The sequence below is a fragment of the Cygnus atratus genome, chromosome 7 (genome assembly GCF_013377495.2).
Source record: "Cygnus atratus isolate AKBS03 ecotype Queensland, Australia chromosome 7, CAtr_DNAZoo_HiC_assembly, whole genome shotgun sequence".
Classification (NCBI taxonomy): domain Eukaryota; kingdom Metazoa; phylum Chordata; class Aves; order Anseriformes; family Anatidae; genus Cygnus; species Cygnus atratus.
This window is the reverse complement of record NC_066368.1, coordinates 25,219,778-25,241,573: the sequence shown is the minus strand read 5'-3', so window position 1 is coordinate 25,241,573 and position 21,796 is coordinate 25,219,778. Positions and strand designations below refer to the sequence as shown.

Genomic DNA, 21,796 nt, shown 5'->3' with positions numbered 1-21,796 from the left:
CCCAACGCAGTAGAAGCCTGCTGTTTCCTGCTTTGTGAACTCAGTAACACCAGGCTAGCACTAGTGCACTGCTTAGCTTACAGGGAGGAATTTTGGCAGAATTATGAAGTTATAAGAGCTTTAGATACAAACTTGAGGACTTTGCAAAGAAAAGCTTGCATCATATCTGCTAAAATGCCTCCTCACCCAGTGCCTGAGACTCACCTGAGTGCTGAGAATGAGTTAGCACTAGCTCAGTCCTACTCAGCTGCTCTGCCAGCCCCCAGATCCTCTCATGAAAAGCACTGATGGCCAAGCCCACCATCTCCCCTTGCTGAAAGTCCTGCCTGGAAACGAGCACTACCGAGAGTGCATCCTGTGCACTTTGAGACTTTGTCTGCCTTTGTTTGATCACCCAGAGCTCTTGTCCCTGACTTTGGCTGAGATGTGCATGTCTTTCTTTGTAAAATGTTTTGCTTTTTCAGTTGTGTTTATAGCGGTTACCTTCCAGCACTTCATCTAACTCTAGGCACTCACATGAGCTCGTTATGAGTGTATTTGCCACGGGCTCCTCGCATAGCCAATGGAGAGAAGGGGATGCTTTTGGAAGGCTCTAATCCAACGGACAGTGAAGCCACGAGAAATAAAAACCCAGTCCCTATTCTGCCCTGAGAAATGCAAATGGAAGCTTTCTGTGTAAAAACAGGTGTTCCCTCAACTCTGAGGGAACCAGGACAGGGAAGGGAGGTCCTTGTGACAGTCTGTACAGAAGATGCCCTGGGAATTACCCTGCAGAGCCCCACCAGAAACCAGGGTCCTGTGGCTTATTCCTGCATTTGGTCTTTTGACCTCTGCTCCAGCAATGGCCAAGTCCCTTGGCTTTTCACAACACTGCTCCCAAGCTGTGGAGTCAGGAAGGCTCACTCGGAAATGTTCTGTTTGTTGGGTTAACAATATCAGCTGGCCAACTAAGAGGCACAGTTACTGGGATTCTAGTAAGATCACAGATATTGCGGACCTCTTCAGAACTACGTAACTCTCTCTCGAGCTTTTCCCACATGTGATCCAGAGTGTTTTCGGTCTGTCAAACTAAATGCAGTGGAAATATTTCAGGACCTATTTGATAGTGCTTACTACAAAGATGCCAAAAAAAATCCCCCAGTTGGCTCTGCTGGCTTTTCATGTGAGACTTTGTGCTTGATGTTGTGCCAGAATTTCAGTTGGTTTGTCTGCATTAGTGACTGACAAGCTGAGGGCTTTGTCGCGTGCAAGTGGAGGAAACTCACTGCTTGTACTAGTTCTACCTAAGCTTGCTCACCTGGTCTTTGTCAGAGATACCACACTGTGCCAGACAGACCTTAGGCAGAACCACTGCAAGCTTTTATGGATGACGAAATTCAGGGCAAGCACCAAGCAGACAGGAAAGTGCCCCTTTAGCTCAGCCTGGTGTACGCATGTGCTGGTGACACAAGGGGATGGACCACCTGTCTTAGAAGCCCCCAGACAACCAGTTCCTCACCTCTCCTGTTGGACAAGAGATGGAGAGGGGAGGAAGCCTGCAGCTACCTACCTGTGTACCTACAGGACCTGGGTTTCTTGGTAGGAACTTGAAGACCTGCCGATGGCTCTGCAGGCCTCTGAGCTTTGTGTCTCCTCTGTGTTGTGCAAAGCCAATGCAGGCTTCAACTCCACTGTCACATTGTCCTCCTCGCCTGTCATAGAGCAGCTTCTTCCTCAGGGGTTTTCTTGGTGGCATGGTAAGAGGGAAATAAATTTGTGGTCTTAAGGGGATCTGAAAGCTGCAGGTCAATATTACATGTATTCATTGTTTGTTTTTGTTGGTTTGCTTGTAAGTACCATCACTTGTCCTTGAGATCTTTAGTTGTTGTTGTTGATTGCAAGCATATGTTTGTCTCAAGTCACTGCTTCACTCACCTCTCCCCTCTCCTTTCCCCCCCTTACCCTCCTCCCCTCTCCTCCTGCCTTGTTTTTGTTAACCCTCCCCCATCTGTTCAGGGTGCTTCAGGTTTAGACGGCAGGCCTGGACCACCGGTGAGTTCCATTTCTCCTTTGCCCTATGTTCCTCCCCCCAGTATCGTGACTTGTCTCGTCTTTCCCACCAGTCTTGTTTATGCCAAGAATAACCTTATTTTCTCCAAAGCAGGTTCTGGGGGTGTGGGGTGTGTGTGTGTGTGTGTTGCGTGTTAAAGTCTGGGAGGTGATTAAGACACATGCTTGTTTCTTGATACTATGAGTCTGTCTGGATCCTGGGATCACAGCCTACTTCTTCCACTTTATCTCAATAACAAGATGAATGAAACTTCCACATGGTTCCACGATGCTCGGTTCTTGTCTGCTTTGTTGTGAGGGGTCTCCATCCCTCCACCCTGTTGCTCTCCGTGGTAACCTTGCTTGCAGCCTTTTCACAACAGCAGCTCTTCAGTTGTGTCTTTGGCATAACAACTCCTGTCTGCTTTATCTTGTGAGCAAAAGCTTTCTGCCGTGCCTTGTTTTCACACTAGGTGCTTAGGGCTGCATTACTGTGGGTTATGCTTACAGGTCTCTCTCCTTTGCCTGGGAAGCATGTCTCCGCTAAAAGGCGTTCTGCGAGGAGGACTAGCCATTAGCTTGCCAGCAGCACAATGCCATGCAACTTCATCAGCTCTGTGCATGCTTTCCCTCTGTCTGAGATACCATGGGGGGTTTCCAATCCACTGAGTACATCTGTGAGGCAATGGCATCTCATAGATGAACAGGAAGAAGCAAGATCCCCACCTCTTGTTGCTAACTCATTGTGAGATGTGAAGGAAATAAACTCCTTGTGGTTTAGCTTCTCAGCCTGTCAAACTTGGAATGAGACAGGTACCACTAACCTGGTGCTGTAAAGCATGCTGCCATTCCAAGGGTAAAAGCTGTTAAATAATGGGCCAAATACTTTTTTATCCCACTTGGGAAATCATGCATCACGCATGTATGCTCCAATTGGCTATTTAAAAAGAAAAAGTGATTTCTCCTTAGTGTAACTGGGGATAATCCACTGCTCTGGAACTTCAGGACAGGTTCTGAGTTACAGCTTATCTGCTCTCTTGTTCCGGAAAATTGTAGCTTGATTTTTGTAAATGTGCAGGTTAGCTCTCAGTATATTTCATGGCACTAAATTATCTTAAAATGACGCAAATATGCAGGTAATTAAGATCTTTGTGATGTAGACTCCTGTGCATGAATCCAAGGAGAGCCACTCTTTTTCACTGCATTGAAACTGTGCTGCATGAACTGTATCTCTACTTACATCCTGCAGATCTTGGCTTGTCTGAAAAGCTCTTCTGATCCATGAGTTGTACTCAACTTGGAGGGGTTACTTTTGTGACTATGCATTGTGATTCTTGCCAACCTTATAAGCGTATGCAGTAGGGCTGGGTAAATAAATGCCTAACTGTGCAGTGTGGCTAGGGGCAATGCTCACTGCAAACGTGAAGGCTGTGCTTTATCTGGTCTGGGAGAGTTGTAGCAGACCCTTCAGCAGGGAATGCTCCAAAACCCAGGAGGCTGTACAGGGCTGAAGGTGCCTGGATCCAGCATCGCCTCAATGTGAGTGTTTTGTTAGTGAGGAGGACTGTTGGCTGCCTGCCCTATTGCCCCTTTTAAGGATCAGCTTGGACTGGGTTCATTTCCCAAAGCCTGAACAAGCCTCAGCACTACCAGCAAATAGGTTTGGTATACTAGTGGGAGATGGCCCCTGTGTCAAAAGGGGAGCAAAAAACGTGGGTTTTCCTGTCAGTGTGATCAACAGCCCGACGGAGTAGCAGAAATGGCAAAAAGGGAGCAGAAGGCTTGGGAATGAATGATACCACTATCCTTCCTGGTATGCGTCTGCATTCCTCTTTGCAGCACGGTGTCTTTCAGCTTGCATGACTGGCTGCCTACCACCAATGCAAGCTTTTAGTTTTGTCTACCTCAGCTGACACTGGGAGGTTGGGGGGAAGGAAACGACACACACACACAAAAGTTGCTTACTGTATATCTAAATGGCCTTTATTCTGCTACAGCTTTCAGCATTGTCTGTGACACAAACTGGAGAGAAAAACATTCCCTCGTGGTACTAGTAGAAATGCCCCCTGTAACAATTGTGAAGGCATAGCTTCAAAATCAGAAAACAAGGCTCTGTAAGATGGTGCTGGTGTGATCTAGTGCAGCAGTTCCCGTGTTTGTCAAACTGCATGTAACAACTTCTTCAAACCCATCAGCACCATTGCTGAAAGCTGTAGTGGCGCTAGATGCCTTCAGCCACTGGAGTGTCCTTCCCAGCTGTGCTTCTTCCTAAAGGAGCATCTGTGTCTCCTGGCTTTAACGAAGCCCTGGAATAAAAAAGGCCTGATATATTTTCTTTCCTCCAACTACAGGGTACTCCAGGACCAATGGGGGTTTCAGGACCAGCAGGACCAAAAGGAGAAAGGGTGAGTTTGGTTCAGAACTGACCAATACTCTGTAACTTCTCTGAAGATACAACAGTTCCTTAAAATTGAGAAGCTCTAGGTCTTTCTAGCATCTGAAACTTCTCTCTTTGTGCATATAGGACCCTCAACTTGGTCTGTGAATTCTAAGCATTTTAGTCTTGGGGTTTTAGGTATTTTAAATCATAATCTTTCCATTTCTTCTAAAGTGTTTCTGTAGTCATTGTTGTGCTGCCTGTTCATACCGAATAGGAGCGTAACAATTTCTACTCTTTTGTCTCTTTCAGGGCAGTAAAGGAGATCCTGGTGTTGTAGGACCAATGGGACCAGCAGGACTTCCTGTAAGTGTGAGAGCACTACGAATGTGTTATCTACAAGCCCCTATTTCCTTGCTGTGGCTGATAGTTTAAGGTGCTGCTGTTAACGTAACATTTCCAATTTCAGCTAGGTTACGTGTTAAAGAATCAAAATTATGAGCTTAAATACCCCCATGGGAGCAACAGGAAGAGCTGGGTAGTTTCAGAGCAGTTATTCAGAATGAGATAGATGAAGCTGAAGGGAACTCTAAATTCTCTGTGGCCCTCAAAGTACCAAAAGAAGCTGCATGGGACTCGCAGGATTTGTATCTTACTCCAAAATAATGCTTTTGAGCATGGTGTACCTTTCCACAGGTGGGTGTATGCATTTTCATCGCAGTGACAAAAGTTGCCTTGAGTGAGGTTAGTTCCATTGTTTGGGATTACTTTTGCAAAATGGAGCCAGTGCTGGAACTTTGGTTTTAGGTAATCAGGGAACTGCTTCATTGTTTAAAAAAATAAAAGATAAATAAATAAAAGGAGGAAAAAAAAATGCAGCTTGCTGTTGTGTATTTTTGTATTCCTCTTCAGAAACGGAGTTCTTTCAGCTAGTCTGGTTTCTGTGTGAAGAATCCTTAGAGTAGAAGCAGTGGTGTGTTAGCCTGGATGGTCTTCTGGAGGTGAGGAGGAGGTTGTCTACAGGAAATGTTAATTTTTACCACACAGTAATTGATAGTGATGGAAAGAAACTCTTGGGCACGCGTTCCTTTTGAGGAAGTATACAATGGGACCTATCTGTTTGTAAAATATTTCTATTTTTGTGTTGATGTGTTTCAGGGTTTACAAGGTCTGCCTGGTGACAAAGGAATCCGGGTAAGTTACCAAGCAAGTCTTGGTCTTTGCACAGTGGTGGAGTGGTCAGTGCCTGAGCCACTTAAAGATAGCTAGCATGCGATTCTGTTTGCTAGACCTTTGTATGAATGACTTTACAAACCTGTATTTTTGAAGGTGATACCTGTAGTTTGTGTCATCATCTGGGACATCACAGCATGTCCCTCTGAAAGATGCAGGAGGGATTTTCTAATGTGTTCTTTGTTGTCATAGCTCTGTTCTCACTGAAGTATGGCTTCACGTGTGGTAGAGTTAGGCCAACATGGCATGCTTTAGGAAATCCTGCTTATCTGTTTTGTAGTGTGTCTAGGGATTCCCATGAGAATTAACTGAGATGTAGTCAGCAGATCTTATCACATTACTTTTAAATTCCCCCTGAAGCATGAAAAAAGTTGACCTCTAGCAAAGGGTTCTCCAGAGAATTTGGAAGATGGAAATTTGGAGAAGATAAATTAGATTTGCATACTTTAAAGAGTCAGATATGAAGCCTCCTCAGGCTTTGTCCTGACTGGATGTGATAAAGAGCTGGATCAAAACCCATAATGTGAATGGCTGCTCTTCTGTCTCACCACCTACGTTATAAAAAGATAAATATTACTAAAAAGTGTGCATTGAACATTCCTTGCCTTTCATTGGCATTCAAATCGTTGGATTTTCAACAACATAAGGAACTTCTTGCTTGTTAAGTCTCTGAATCTTTTTGATTAAAAACACTTAAGACCAACAGTTGAATATAATTTATAGTTAAAAATATAAATGACTTCTGGGTTGTGGTTTTAAGACTACAGTTCTGTAAATATGTCAAACAGGTTAATAAAGTAAACGTGTATGTCTTACGCATGTGCTCACACATGCACATATACATTCTCTTGATAAGACTCTGGTATCACCTAAATTTATCTGAATATGTAAAGATTTATAGTGCATGTGCCCATGCAGTGATTTCATGATATGATTTTGCTTTTCATAAATAGTGAGTGTTCTCTGTTCTTATCTGCAATGTATTTCTGACCTTGCTCTGCACAGAACGAGCAGTTCTGGAATGCAGTAGCCAACTGGCATCTTAAACTTGGGGAGAAAGGTCCAAATTTCCTGGGAGTTCCAAAGTCCTCTCCTTTTTTAATCATTCCATTTCTGGCTTTGCTTCTTAACTTCCTCCTTAGTGAGATAAGTTGTGTTTTGTGTGGCTTCTAAGCAGAAAATAACAGAATTCCTATGCTACTTCAGTTGGCTTTTAAACTGGGTGTATTATTTAAAAGAAGGGTCCTTCACTGGCTGTAGTATGTCAATAGGATTTCCCTAAGCTCTCATAAAAGCAAATGAAAACTGGAAACACCTCCTTGTAGAGGATGGGTTGGAAAGCAGCATGAGTGGGAAGATTCGCTGGCCCCTTGAAGCATGTTTTGCCTCACTGCAACCAACATTTGAAATGAAAACGTGAGAAAGTTGAGACTGTAAATGGGCAAGTGCAATGTCTTTTCAGGTGGGATCCTAGAAAACACCTCTCTTCCCACCATATATTTGTACCACGACTTCTCCTTGCTCCTGCTCCGCTCCAAAAATGGTGATTAGGTCATCACTACTTAAAGGAGTTAAACAATACAGTTTTGTTAAATCCCCTTCGAATAAAGCTGTATTGTCTGAATGCCTCCGTTTTTTTGAGGTCAGAGACATATTAAAAATACTATTTAGCAGAACTGGACATTGCTCGTCCCCAAGGATTTGCTCTGCTGCCCCATATCCCTAGCTGAACACTAGGTCTCCCTTAGTGGAATGTAGCTTCTTCTGTGAGAGAAGTGAGAGACCATTTCTCCCAAGTTAGCTTATGGCAAAACTATGGCAGTTCAGTCACGAGACTTCAAAATGAACAAGAAGAAAGGTGTGAAGTTAAAAAGAGAAAGCAACGCCTTGCTCCCGACCTGCTCCACAGGGGCTGGGACGTGGGGTACACCACCTTCCTCTTTGCAAGTGGGAGATGGGTTCATTTGACATGCCTCCCTTTTGTTTGTTTGTTTTTTTCTTCCAGACAGCTGCAGTATGCTTGTCACTTTAATAGGAAGATTCTCAGTGTTGAGTACATTAAAAATCGAGGATCAGTTTTGTTAAGCTTCCAAACAGTTTGCCAAAATCCTCAGTGAACCCTTCCAGTTCCTTTAGGCAGAGTAGTGGTTTTTCAGTGTCAGAAGCCCTCCTGCTGCCTGCTGTTCAGCGTGGAGCGCTGCGTAGCTGTGCCTGGGGACAGGCAGAGACGTATGGTGCCACTAGGTACCAATGGGAACAGATACAGCCTTTTGGGACACCCAGATGAAAAAGTGCAAACCCTGACCTTTTGCTGCCAAGTTAATATCTTTGCTGTTGTTCTAATGCCTGTATTTTTTCTCATGTGTATGTGTGTCTTCCTCGCTCCTACAGGTCCACCTTTGTCCCCTTTATCCCTTCCTCCTCTTCCGCCTTTCTTCCTGGTTCCTTCCTCCTCCCTCCAGAGCAACCCACGCTGCATTTTCCTGGATTATCCTCTCTGTTCCAGTGCTTGGTTCTGGGTGATTTTGCCTCATTGCTTCTCCTCTCCCATCCATTTCTCTTGCCAGCTTTGGGTTTAACACATTTTAAAGAAGAAACAGCAGCCTGTGCTGTCTGATGTTATCCCCTAATTCCTTTAACCTTTCCCACAAGGACCCTAAATTCATTTCCCTGTGCAGCTGCCCCTTTCCCTGTTTTATGCTCAGCAGCTTTGAGAATTTCCTCTGGCAAATCCCCCTGTTACACCTGGCCTTGGCTGCCCTGCTCTCGTAGGATATTGTCCCAGGGCATCTGTGCCTTCCCTTGGGCCCTCCTGTGGCTGCCTTTCATTGACCCAGCGCTGCCCCCTCACAAAGGAGCAGGCCTCCTCTTTCGGTTATTTTTTCTTCTAAAACGTTCCCATGGATGAGAATTTCGTTCTGAATGAGAATTCAGAGTAGTAAGAACAACTCCACGGGGAGTCTGGGCCAGCAGCGCCCAGTAACTGCAGCAGGAGATCCTACTTGGGGTCTGCTGCAGGTCCTGTCCCTGAGGCACTGGTGCCCCTGGAGCCCTCTGCCTGGCACCCTGGAGCTCCTGTGGGAGGGGAGGGAACCCCCAGCCCCCTGGGACTGAGGGTGGGTGGCACTGCCCGGAGCAGTGCTCTCCCCTCCTCTGGCTCGAGGTGCCCCTATCTGAATGTCCAGGAAGCCTGGAGAAGCAGTCTCCTGATGATGGTGCTAGAGGAGGCCTCCGCTGGCCCCGTAGGCCTGCCATAAAGTTCAGTGGCCCTTGTGCTTCCTTTGATGCACAGCCCGTGTAGTCTCGGTGTGGGGTTTAGGCACAGCCAGCGTGTTTATACAGCCACGGAAAGGTTAGGGGTGCCATACGTTGTCTTTCACTTAACGTCTCAAAGGGAGGTTTCACTTCTTTTAAAATGTTTCCTAAATGTTTATCATTTTTAAACTATTGCTGACATTTGTTTGAAATGGATGATCCTAAAGCTTTTGTGTATTCTTTTTTTTTTTTTTTTTGGACTAAACTGTTATTTACAGGGGGAGAGGGGCAAGAAAGGCTCTAGAGGGTCTAAAGGGGATAAGGGAGACCAAGGAGCGCCTGGATTAGATGCACCCTGTCCGTTGGTATGTTCTGTTTTATCAAATGTACTGTTTTAAGATTTGTGGTGGGGAAGGAGGAAGGAAATCATAGCAGAAATAATGGTCTTGCAAAAGTATAACACTCAGATAAGGCCGGTCTGGTTCCCACTGCAGCCTTCAGTGGGGAACAACCAATCCTTTGAGCTGCTGAGTGGCCGTGGTTATGTTCCTTCCTCCTCCGGAGCTCACACAGGCTTAGGGTACGTGGCTACGTGCCACGTGCTGGGAGCCCAGGGCTTTCTCCTGTGCAGACAGAGTCCGGTGCCTCCTTTACTGCCCGCGAGGGCTCTTCTCTGGAAACGTTCAGTGTCGTCATGTCTGCGTGATAGCAAAACTCTTTTTGTTGCCCTGGAATAACGGCCGGCCGACATGATTGCCTGAGAGTGACACGGGGAACTCGAGCTGCATTGCCCAGAGGGGAAGCACGTCTCAATTGTTTTGAATGGGACATGTTTCTGTCAGAATATGCCATCTATCAATCTGGATGAATAAATGTATGAATATCTACACATTTCATCTAAACTCATACACTGCAGTGACTATGCTGCCAGAAATCAGTAGTATTGCCATAAATCCTAGGAATACTTGTGCATCGTGTATCTAGAAACTCAGCTGCTGGGAAATAGGAAAAATGGATGACTTCAAAACAGATGAAACATCACTTCCATCCTCTCAGACTGAGCTCAGTTGGAGAAGTGTGCCCTGACTCGTAGATTACAGAAGAGCAGGCAACTGCTCCTACTGATTACACAGATAAGGTACAACCGGGAACATGTGCCCTCTGTACTCTGGGTGTGCAGCAGAGTGCCCTGCGACAGTCCCAGCGCAGGACTGAGCCTCTCCTCCTGTGCCACGGAGGTGCCTGGCATTATCTGAAATAACGACAGTGGTTGATCTCATAAACAGGGTCTCCGAGGTTTTAAAGGCGAGAAGGGTGAGCCGGGGTTACCTGGGCTGGACGGGCTGGATGCCCCGTGCCCATTGGTATGGCGTACCTTCCCTTTCCTGCATGATTGTTTGCTTTTTTTGCCTTGGTTGTTCTTTTCCGATACCTCTAAGTAGTTGCATGCCCTAGAGACACATGTGGCAGCTCCTTCCTCACCTTTCCTGCCCTGCCTTCCTCACACTGCTATTGCCAGGATCAGTCCTTTTGCCTTTGTGCTATGCTTCACAGCTGCTGCCAGCATGAGGAAGATGTAGCAGGAATGAGAATTTTAAAACTGCTTCAGTTCTTGCTTTGCCTTCACTTTGAGAACTTTTATTAGACTCATGTATGGAGACTGCAGCTGCACTAGCTTGGCTTTCTAGCCAAGGAGCTGCAATGCTTACCTCCCTCCGTAACTCCACTTTCAAGCATTTCTGTGTGGTTAGCACAGTCTGGCACTGCTCTGTATTGCCTCAGTCACCCTGTCCATTGACTGTAAAAAATATAGTTAGCTGTTAGCAAGCCCACGTGAAACATGTTATTTAGGCACTTATCTCCCTCAATTCCTACCAGACAATTCCTATTTGTGACTCTCCCCAAAATCAGAATGGTATCGACAGCATCCAAGAAACGTGGAATTGCCTATTTCCTGACAATCCTGATAATCATTCATCTATTACAGAATGCTTATTGTATTAGTGCTGCATCTAACCCAACGACTGTAGCACAAAGGCAGTTGGGAACGTTTAACCTCACCTGATTTCTAAGTATCCCATTAAACATCATCAGTCTATGGGTTTACTCAGAGATGCTCTGTGGCTGTGCAGCATCCAAGTGAGGGTTTTATCCTTACAGCTGTCTCAACCATCCTGTAGTATCCCCCTGCCCTTTCAGCCCCCATTCACCATGCCTAGGCCTGCTTCAGGGCCGTTATTCCATACCTCAGGCTCTCTTAAAGCTGTTTGATGCCATTTACAAGGGATGTGAGATCAGTTTGTTCAACTGGCTGGAAAAATGTCTCCCAAAGAAAAATGTATCTAGATAAAGCCATACTTTATCTAGAAGGGGTTTTTCGTTTCCTGAGGAAACCAGCCCTGGGGTTGCCATTAGAAAAGCCTTCATTACTTGGCCTTTGTGAAGAGCTAGTGTTGGCGTGCCTTCCAGCACTCCCTGCTTCGTGCGCTGCCATTTTCTCTGTGGGGCAGTGACCATAGCAGTGACTGCTTGCACATTCTTAGTTGCTGCTCTGTAAATTCGGGGTAGCACAAAGCAACTCTTCTGCCAGTCCCAAAAGTGAAATCATGCCTGCCCAGAACAGTCTCCAACGGAAAAAGAGCCATGTGTTTCATCTCCTACTAATAACAGCCAGGTTTCTATGGAGTAAGTTTGGCTGAATAAAGCACCTGATTTCACAGGTGCCAAGGATTCTGCCTGTGCCCTGACAGACTGCCTTTCTTTTTTTGTCTCTGCTCTATTAGAATTTACCCTGCATGGCCATATTAGAATGCGCACCTCTTCATACCTATTTTTGTTAAGGGAAACTTGCCAGAAAATCTGGTGAAATGCAGATGCCATTATTTTTATTTATATGTATATATAGCATACTGGCATGCAAGCTAGCTTGGGAACTTGAATAAGCATGGTTTTTGATCCAACTAGGTTAAAAGCTTAGCATCCTGCTGACGCATCCATGTGCATAACTTCTGGAGGCCGTGAACTAATGCTTCACACATCTGATATGTGGATGGAGATACTCGGTGCTAACAAGCATGTCCCATTTCCGTTATCTGCAACAAACACTTCCTCGTGCCCCTGGTCTTCCTCTGATCCTTACGCTGTAACTCTGGCTTCCCGTTCCTCCATGCACCTAACCTTCCATCTCCTCCTGCGATGCACTACACCAGTCACTCCTGCCACCACCAGTGTACCAATGGGAAGGCCACAGTTTAACTGGTAGTTAATTAATCCGTGATTCAGGATTTCCACATAGTGGGAGGAGAGGGGGGAAGTGGGGAGAAAGAACCACAGGGAGACTGCAGTCCAGAAAACGCACTCAGAGATGCAATTTGCATTTTAGTACATAAACAGGAAATAACTTACAGCATCACGACAGTGCTCAGTTCATGAATCCCTTGAAAGTGTATCTCTAAATAGTTTTTGTCAGAATATGCTACTGTGCATTTGCTTTTTTTTTTTTTTTCCTCCCTTTCTCAAATGGGATGAAACGCACAACAGCTTTCTCGTCTGGTACTTGAGGAAGTGAGAACTGAGTCATTTGACTGAAGAAATGTGCCCGCATCACACTTGGTACAATTTCACTGCCTCCAGTTCTCATTGGGAGTAGCACCAGCCCGAGAACCTGATACACACAGAAGTATTTGACTTCTAGTGTCACAGATGCAGCTCCTTGTGCCCGAATTTTCAACTGTGTATCTCCTGCTCAAGAGCACATTACCATTGACATTCGTTTCCTCTTTTCTCACGTTAAGTAAAGCTGCACTGAGATGTAATTCATGGCAGTAATTCACAAAAGCATTTCCCAGCTGCCTAGTCTCAGTCTGTTGGTAGCAAAGTCCTTAAAGTACCCAACCTTCAATGATAAAAAATAAATCACATGCCCATCTTGGGACGGAATAGCCCAATACTTCAGGGCTGCAGAATTGCAGGGGTATTTTCACAGAAATCTCACTGATGTTATGGGGGGGAAAAGAAAACACAAACACTCAAGGAGTCAGTGAGATGCTCAGCCAGCACGGGCTGCCAGCTGCTTGCCCTCCTGATTTCCCTGGAGCAGGAGCTTCTCAGAGGCATAGAGGGGACAGCTGGGCAGCCTCTCACGTGATAAAGCAAACCCTTTAACAAACAGGGCAGAAAGGAGATGGAATTTTTTTCCAGACCCTCCTCAGGACCCGAGGTTAGTGCTGCCTCTGGGGTTTGCTTGACCTTGGTGTGCCAGGCGTGATATTTCACCTTGGTGCTACAGAGTCAAGCCTGGGACACGGACCTGCCACCTGCCTCCTTGCTTCCAGCTAGACTCGCCCCCAGGTCCGGGTCGCTGCAGAGGGGTGAGGAATATCTGTCAGACTATTCCTCCAGCCCCGGTTCGGACTGTTTGTTGCAGCTGTAACAGTTAACCCACTCCTTCTTTCCGCATTCTCTGCACTATTTGCCATGTCCTAAACTGCTCTTTCATCCATCCCTTTTGCAGGGAGAAGATGGCCTCCCGGTTCAAGGCTGCTGGAACAAGGTAAAATAATCCTGGAGCTGTTGTGGCTGTGCTGAGCTGGCTGTGCTGCAGGTCCCGCTGATTTTTCTATGAGTCTGGCTAAGGGCAAAGTAGGTGTGGAGGCAAATGTGGGATTTCCAGACCAAACCTCTGAAAAGCAGCAAGCAAAAGTCTCCCTTGTTTGTATGCTGGTCAGTTTTATGGGCTAAAAAGGAGACCATTGCATTTGTGGCCTTTGAGCTGTCTGGCCTTGAAGTGCTCCAACACCTGCGCAGCGATACCCCTGCTGTTGGGGAGGCGCTGCTGCAAGGGGATGGGCTGTCAGCGCCGATGGGCTAGCACCGGTGTGTAAATGCCTGTCCCTCCACTCTCGCCTTGTTTCTGCTGGCTCGCACATCTAAGGAGCTCCTTTTGGAGGCTCCCGTAAATGCCTCTGCTGGTCCTCAGGGTCTGGCCCCGCTCTGTGACGTGCTGCATGCTTTAACTCAAAGTACACGAGCCATGGTGGTTGGAGAGGGCGGAGGTACAGAGCAGCCTGGACCGCAGCTCCTGGCCTCGCTTTCAGGAGAGCATGAAGGATGCCTGCTGAGATCCAGCACCGGCTCCCTTCCTGGAGCAGATGCTGGAGCCAGCTTCCCTCGTGGCGTCCCTCTGTCCTTCCGTCCCGTGAAGTGGTCCTTCCCTGCCCCGCTGAGCTGTCGCTAATTGTTGTTGGAGAACTGCCACTAACGCCCGTTTGTTTTCTTTTGCAGTGATGATTCTAACCCTGGACTGGCCTTTGTGTGTTATTTTACATAGAATATTTATTTTTATACAGTGTTCTTCTCTGAAATGCCAAAAGTTATGCATTTTTACAAATTATCAAGAAGCTGCATATTTTTTGTACAGAAAATACTAGATCTCCCTTCTTCCCTGTTTGTCGGTTCTCTGTATAATTCTATGTCTGCTTTACGCTTGTTTTTTCATGGAGTACAGCTGTAATATTTACATGATACTTGTGCACACATGATGAATATAGGAACTTAATAAATTATTGCATTAAAAAGTGCCCAAAGGAGCTGCCCTGTATAGATTCAAAGGTTGTTTTCATTTTTCAATCTGGAATCATTCAAGAGTATTTCTAAGTATTACATATTTTTATTAAAGAGACACACACACAGGGTTTTGGTGGTTAAATAAGGGTGTTGCTGGCAAGACCTATGACAGCCCCCGTACGTTGGGAACTTAGAGGTTCCCTGATGAATAATTCTGGAGGAAGCCACGTTTCAGCACCACACTCAGGTAACCAAGCACAGCCTGTGCCAGCCCCTGGGGCTGCTCCTCGGCCATGCAGAAAGGGAATTGTCCCCACGAGCTGCAGACCTGGCGTGTACAAAGAGCCTCTCGGTCTCCTGCCTCTGGCAGTCACTGAGCTGGATTAACCCTCACAACACTGAGTTCAGGAATTCAGACATCTTTCTGAATTGTAGGCCTGCAACTAGCTTGATTAAAGCTTCATTTAAAATTAAGCAGATGGCAGATACCTCGATGATATCCTAATGAATGGTTATTAGATAAACCGATCCACATGGCTCTTTTAATGCTAACCAAAGCCGCATGCAAATTTGCAGTGTGTCATAACTTGTGTGTGTACACCCTAATTACGCTTCCTGTCCTGCTATTGTTAATGTCTCAAGCCTAAGTTACCCAACAAGAAAAAAATACATCATCAGACTAAGGAACATCACAGACTGCTTTTCTTACAAAATTAGCAAGAGTGTAAGCCTAAATCTGTTCCCTAAAACACGTCCACTTTCCTTGGTCGTCCACAAAGGGTGAAGGACAGGTTGCAACCTGGGGCTTTCAGGGGGATACAGAGACGCTTTCAGTACTTAAAAATCCTCATTATCGGTACTATCACGATGCTGCCGTATGGTTTTTACCACCACGGATCCAGCAGTGCCACAGGAACCACAGGCTGTGCCCCCAGCTGCCTCTCCTGGCTACAGCTGTACCAGCTGAAGTGATCATGAGCACCTCCTGCACTTGCTCCTCAGCTGTTTTCAAGCTGCTAGCTGGTTGTTTGCCAGCTGCCTCCACGAAGCCTGTTAGCCCCACCAGAGCACGATGACGGCAGGATACGTGCTTCTCTGGTGTGCAGAAAAAAAGGCTGGCTGGGGAGTGCCCCAGGAGCGGAGCCCAGCCCCTGTCTGACTGAAAGCTCTTTGTCACCTCACCCTGTCAGAAATTTATTGAGCTTCAGCTAAAAACCAGTGAGGTTTCTACCACCCTGCATCCCATGCCTACAGGCTGTTCCCTGCTCAGATTGCTCTCGCAGTTAGGAAGCTCCCTGTAACTTTCAACCTAAACTAATTTGTGATCTGTACAAACATTTCTTATGCCAACATTGTGCTGTGGATGAAACTTTTCTATGTATGATGTTTTCATGAGATGCTTGGGGTACTGGAGCTGACGCGTCACCAAAAGAAAATGAACTGCAGAGCACTGAGGGATTCTTGTTTGTTTTCTCAGTAAGGTCTCTCGTTGATTTAAGACCCAGCTTGTTGGTACAAAGCTTTGCAGCTGTGAAGCTTAGCCAGGAACAGCACTCATTTAAGCAAGGATACCACACAGCTCTGGCGTTTTAATTACACACCTGTTGAACACAAAGCAATAAAAGCCCCTCCAGGTACGCTGCTGGTTTTGAAAGGTGATGGTAGTGGCAGCAGGGAGTTTCTTCTCTGCTCTTATAGCATGTAGCCCACAAGGTAGGTGGTTTGAATGCTTCAGTCTTTTCTAAAAATGCTGGCTGTAGTTAATTCTCAAAAACTGATAGGTCCGTAGAAGAACCTGCCAATACTTCTTGTTCCCTTTGCTGTCTGTGGTGTATTTTTGTTTTGTAACTGTTGTGACTGTACTGCATGGGACTTTGCTTGGGTTTGCCTCATCCGAAAGTAAAAGAAGCACATGTGTGTTGTGTTGTCTTAACGCAGCTGCTGAAGGCTCCTCTAGGAGTCTCAAACTGATCCTCTGTCTGTTCTGGTTTATTGGGATGATTTTTAGGTGATATATTTGTGAGAGAGAAAGCTTCTGCCTGAGGCAGAGGGGACCTTGAAATGCAATTGCCGTGACTTTTAAAAGTACCTGACTTGTATCAGCAAAATGCAGGGGAGAAGTCTGACCAAAGGGGGCTTGATGTTCCCTACTTCCAGCTTTGCCCCAGCATAATTCCTTTGTCATCAGTGGAGGTGTTCCTGAGTTAACCAGGGCAAATCCTGGGAGACTTTGGTGCTACTCCTTTTGTACGACTCAGCTACTTTCTGTCAGCAAAGACGTGTGCCTCCTAGATGCGCGTGTACGTGGCATCAGCTCATGTGCTTGTTCTTATTACCTTCCTCTTCTCTGTCTCAGATGGTTCTGTTCATAGCCTTGGTTTGCCTTCACGTTCGCTGCTGGGCTCTAAGGTGTTTATTGTGGGCAGCACAATTTATGATTTTCCAAGGCTTCCTTTTGGGTTCCCTTAAAAGCTGAAATTAATTCAGCAAAAAGCATTTTAAAGTTTTCTGAGACTGATGTTTCAGAGGAGAATCTAATCACTTGAAAATTCATTTCATTTCTACTTTAGTTTGAAAACCAGTAGCCCCTTTTATACCTTGGCAAAAACCTGTTTTTTGTTTCGTACCTGAAGTAGATAGCCCTTTGTATTCATAAAACCTGAAACCGCTGTAGGCTGTGGGAACAGAGATCTCACCAGCCGCTGCGGGTCAATCTAAGGTTGTGAGTCAGAGTGAAATTGTACTGATTGTACCAGCGCTCTTCCCAAACGTACGTGCCTTGCATTTCAAGAAAAACCTGACCAGCAGAGGCTGGGCTTGTGCCACTCTAAATCCAGCAGTTTGGTTTCAGGGCTTCTCCCTGCTGAAACCTGGGACCAGGTCGTTGTCACTGCTGAGTGCTGTTTTTCCAACTGGCCTGTTTCATGTGAAATTGTTTGTCTGCCCCTTCAAGGGTCAAACTCCTTGGCTGATAGCTAAAAAGTGAGAGAAACGAGGGTGGAGAAGTTTGGGAAATGACAGCAAAAAGAAAGGAGAAGAAGGACCTTCCTGAAGACTTGCTGGAGATGCTTTGCAAGTTCCCTCCCTGGAGCTTGGGAAGAGTTCTTCAACTGTGCGCCAGGAGTCTGTGCCCAGATAATGCCTGGTAGGGCTGTGGGAGCTCAGCGAGCCAGCGCTTCTTGCTTTGCTTTCGGCCTTCTCCAAGAGGCCAGTGGCAGAGTTTGAAAATGACATTGTTTGTGTTCTCTTTCTTTGGTCATTTTCACTTCAGTCTATTATTGTGGTCAGGCTCTTCAGATGAAGAATTGGGCTTGTTTTCCAGCAGCTGCTGTATAAATGAGTGCAAGATATAAACAATTTCAGTGGGGGGATCCTTTGATCCAAGAACGAAATCCTTCTGGAACAGTTTTCTTTAGGAAAGTCAGTCAAGCTGCGCATGCTCAGTTTAGAGTGCTGCTCCGAGGACATGATAAAACCTTTTCCTACCGTATCTGGTTCCCAGATGACAAACTTCCACCTGTATCTTTGATGATTCCATCTTTAACCTTTTCGTCACAAACTTTTTTTCTCCTGGTAAATTAGAAAGGAATGAAGCCTTTTGCTGAAAAGGGGAAAACATACTAGATACTGAAGGCGTGAAATATCTTGTCAGAAAAGGAAAATGTGAAGTATGGATAAAACCTGGTTTCACTGAACAGTTCCTTTGCTTCCTGTATTTCTGCTTTGGTCTCCACCACGCACACTGGATGTTTTTTTGTCTGGAGCCCTCCAGAAGTATTATTTTGCTGTCCTGTTAAGGCCCTTTCTGTGGGTACCTTTCAACAGATGTACCTCCAGATGGAAAATAAGGATCACAAGGGTCAAATCCCACTGTCACATGTTCTAATACATTTATTGAAAGGCAATAAAGATTTGGCAAGGTGCTGAGGGGCGCAGAGGACATTTCCCAGCTACCTGAAGGTCAGAACATACAACTGTGGGTACCTCATACCAACTGCCACACAAACCTGCCATCAGTTCCCACTGCTGAAGGTTAAACCCTGTTCACATGAACATTGTAGTCTTTTCTCCAGAGCTCTTCCAATACACTAAAAAAGCTAAAATTAATACTAAGTGCATATATTGTGAACATGAATCATAACACTTCTTTTTCATTGAGTACATTGGGAATCCCGTTTGTCCAAGCATTAAAACACACATTTAACTTTGAGTGTGTGATTACCATTGGCCTAAATGATACTATTTGCATATTTAAGTGCTCTGGTGAATCGGGGCCATTATTATTAGAGTTAATGAATGATATCTAAATCATTAGGCAGAACTAAATGACAAGCAATTCATGCTGCTTCAGAGAAAAGGAGCTGATTTCAAGTTCAAAGTGATGCTTAATAAATCTGAGCAAGCCCCAGAAACGCAATAACCTTTGTTCAGATAGCCTTTGTCCACTCAGCTGGAATAGTCCCGACCTTCTGAGAAGGACATCTGTACCCCCCAGCCATCCCTTTTTGTCCATTGCATAGAAAGTATACTTTTAATGTAATTCAAGGCTTAAAAAGGGCAGGGGAAAAGCTCTACTTTGAGTTTGATCTAAAGAACACCTATTGTGATTTTTTTCTTAACAAATGTGTTCAGTAAGCACAACAGTAGGGGAATAAATTGTTTCAGTTAGGAACCAGGCTGATGAAAGGGTTAATCTATTTTATTTGTAATTCTTATTTTTTATTTCTTTGGGGGGTGGGGGGGAGAAGGGGAAAACCTGACCAGAACTGCAGGCGGTAGGTGTGCTTTTTTCTTCTTTTTTAATAAAAAAACAATTATGTATATAGTTTGACAATGCTACTTCTACATTTCTTTTTATTAACAATATTTTGGGGGCAATTTGTTTGCTCTTTTCTAGTGTTTCCTTTTAAATATATTTTTGATGAGCTTTTGGAATAAGTTTGTAAAAGTTTCTGACTCAAAATGTCCTAGGGACATTCCTAGCATGTTGTTTTTTCTCCCAAAGTTCAAGAGTAAGATGGTGCTTTCCATAGGCAAACCGGTTTTCAGTGGGGACAAACGCATCCCCACAGGCTGCGCCTAGGGACCAGGTACCAGTGACCTCTCCCAGACAAAACGGTCTCTCCAAAACTCCATTTACAAAATTCAAAAGGGCTGCGTGAGGGGACCAGTTGATTAAAGATGGTCTCTTTCAATTTTATATGGTCTGTCACGTAGAAATGAGTCTGGCAAGAGTTGCTGTGCCCTCTTCAGGAGCATTCTACAGCCTGAAATCTCAGACTCAGCTAGGAGGTAGCTCTGAGCTAGCAGTTCAAAAGATGCTTTCTTGAAAACAGCAAGCTCCTGGTTGTTACCTACCACAGTATCGTTGTCTCTCGCTATTGTTTTCCCTCCTCTAGATCCAGCAGTGCACTTACACTCAGCTCATCTTCGGCCTTTGCTCCACATGGAACACGCATGCAAATGCTGTGCTGGGTGAGAGCCTCTGTTTCTTTTACACATCCTTGTTTTTCCCCTTGCCATGTTTTTGTCCCTATTATTTCCAGATGTACCCATTTTGTCAAGGACAAGGACTTTTTTCTGCATTTTCAGAAAATCTGTGTTGGTCACAGTTTGATCATTTTCCCACTCATTTATCTGTCCTTCCTGCACTCCTTCCTCTTTTCTTGTAGCCCTTCATTGTCAAACACTTGGATCCAATGTAAAAAAATCACAGCAAAACATGAATTAAGACCGTAGATATCTGTTAAGTTTTTGGAGTTGACTGTAAAGCTTCTACTGTTTAAAATGCTACGTGGCAAGACCAGTTTAGCTTCGTAGCTTTCTTATGATTATTTGCTTGCTGAAGTTATCAAAGAAAGAAGTGTTTTTTTCAAACAGAATTAGTACAAATATTAGAGGGGTTGTTTGTTTAAGAAAATCTTGCTAGACTTTTTTCTTTGCTGCAAAACATGACTTTAACTGCTGTCACATGCTGAGTGTAGTAGGTTAGACATGTTGGTGGTAGGTGCAAGAGGATCGGTTGTGAAACTTGATGGAAAGGATCTTGTGTTCTTGCTTTCTCTTGCAGGCTGTGTTTGTCAGTCCATTGTCCCTGGCGGGGATTTGTTGGGCGTGTGAAATTCCATTTTGTGATAATTCCATTGTTCTCTCACAGTAATGTTTCAAAACATTGCTTCAGTAAATCTTCCCTTCTGCTCTCCTGCAAGGATTTGCTTTTACCATGGTGTTATGCTCAAGCTGCAGACCAAGCAGTCTTACCACCTTGGCGAGTCTTTTGAGGAGATGACATGCTTCCTCGGAAGTCCACTGCCTCTTCTGCAGCAGTTACCTTCTGCTGGCTTGCCCAGAGGGGCAAGTGTTTAGTTTCTGCGGCCCCAGGCCCAGATCAGATGATAATGATGGCTGTGCTGATACCAAGCCCTGTTTGGTGAGAACTCATTTTGGGATTATGTTTTGTAGCCCCCCTTACTTTTACAGAGGACCTGAAGTTGGGAGGGGAAAATGTCATCCTAGACTGGTAAAGTCATCCTGCCTGCTCTCTTTAGTGCCCAGTCACTATAACAGTGGTAGAAGCCCTCAGAAAAGGTAAGCAGCAGAACCAGACACAGCGCTGGCCATCCCTGTGATGGAGCAGGGGGCAGGTGTCAGAAACAGCACGCGAGGGACAGCAGCAGGAGCCTCAGCTACAGCACGGGCTCACCCTCAATCGCTTCCCACTTGTCAAACCCAATGGGATTACTTTATTTCTTCTTGCCCTTCACCATTTTTCATTTAGAGATAGGGTAAACTGGGGCAGAACATAGCTGTTGCATTCCCCCCACCCTGTTAAGGAGGATTGAGCATCCCTTTGATGCTGGGGAATGGCCTGACTCCACAAAATTCTCAGACTTAACGATGCAAAATTGACTCCAGATGCTCAGCAGCAGAGTAATGGGAGGGGAGTTGCTGATTTACAGGGAGAGCCTGCAGATGCCATGGGCTCGCTGGTGATAGAACTCACAGGGCACATCTACATTGCCAGTCAGCGCTGTCTGAGAAGAACAGGTCTGAAGTAGAAACCAGGTCCTGCCGAGGAACCACCTCGGCTCAGGAGGTTCCATTTTTGACTGTGGAGGCCTCGATTTTGTCTGGCCTCGCAGGCTGGCTGCCATTAGTGATTTGGATGCACAAGATACGCTGCTGAAGATCACCTTTGTGTTCAGCTTCGTCTGCCAGGAACCCAGTCTGTGTATTCAGTGACGGTTCTGTGCTGGGAGCCAAGGCAGAGCGTGTGAGCACAGGCAGGGGATCTGCTTTAGAAGCACACCTTTGATTGCGATGTGTGCTGAATGCAGC

The 21,796-nt window shown here is 45.5% G+C and overlaps 1 protein-coding gene across 1 annotated transcript in view; it reads left to right on the top strand.

Annotated features, from left to right (window-relative positions):
• COL13A1 (collagen type XIII alpha 1 chain) overlaps window positions 1–14,335 on the top strand; it is a 58,943-nt gene extending 44,608 nt beyond the window's left edge. Inside the window, exons 32-37 of the mRNA XM_050712022.1 lie at window positions 4,380–4,433; window positions 4,718–4,771; window positions 5,564–5,599; window positions 9,172–9,258; window positions 13,407–13,445; window positions 14,177–14,335. Coding sequence (XP_050567979.1) covers window positions 4,380–4,433; window positions 4,718–4,771; window positions 5,564–5,599; window positions 9,172–9,258; window positions 13,407–13,445; window positions 14,177–14,179 — 273 coding nt within the window. The 3' untranslated portion in view covers window positions 14,180–14,335. The remainder of the gene's footprint in view (window positions 1–4,379; window positions 4,434–4,717; window positions 4,772–5,563; window positions 5,600–9,171; window positions 9,259–13,406; window positions 13,446–14,176) is intronic.
• The last annotated feature ends 7,461 nt before the right edge of the window (window positions 14,336–21,796 follow it).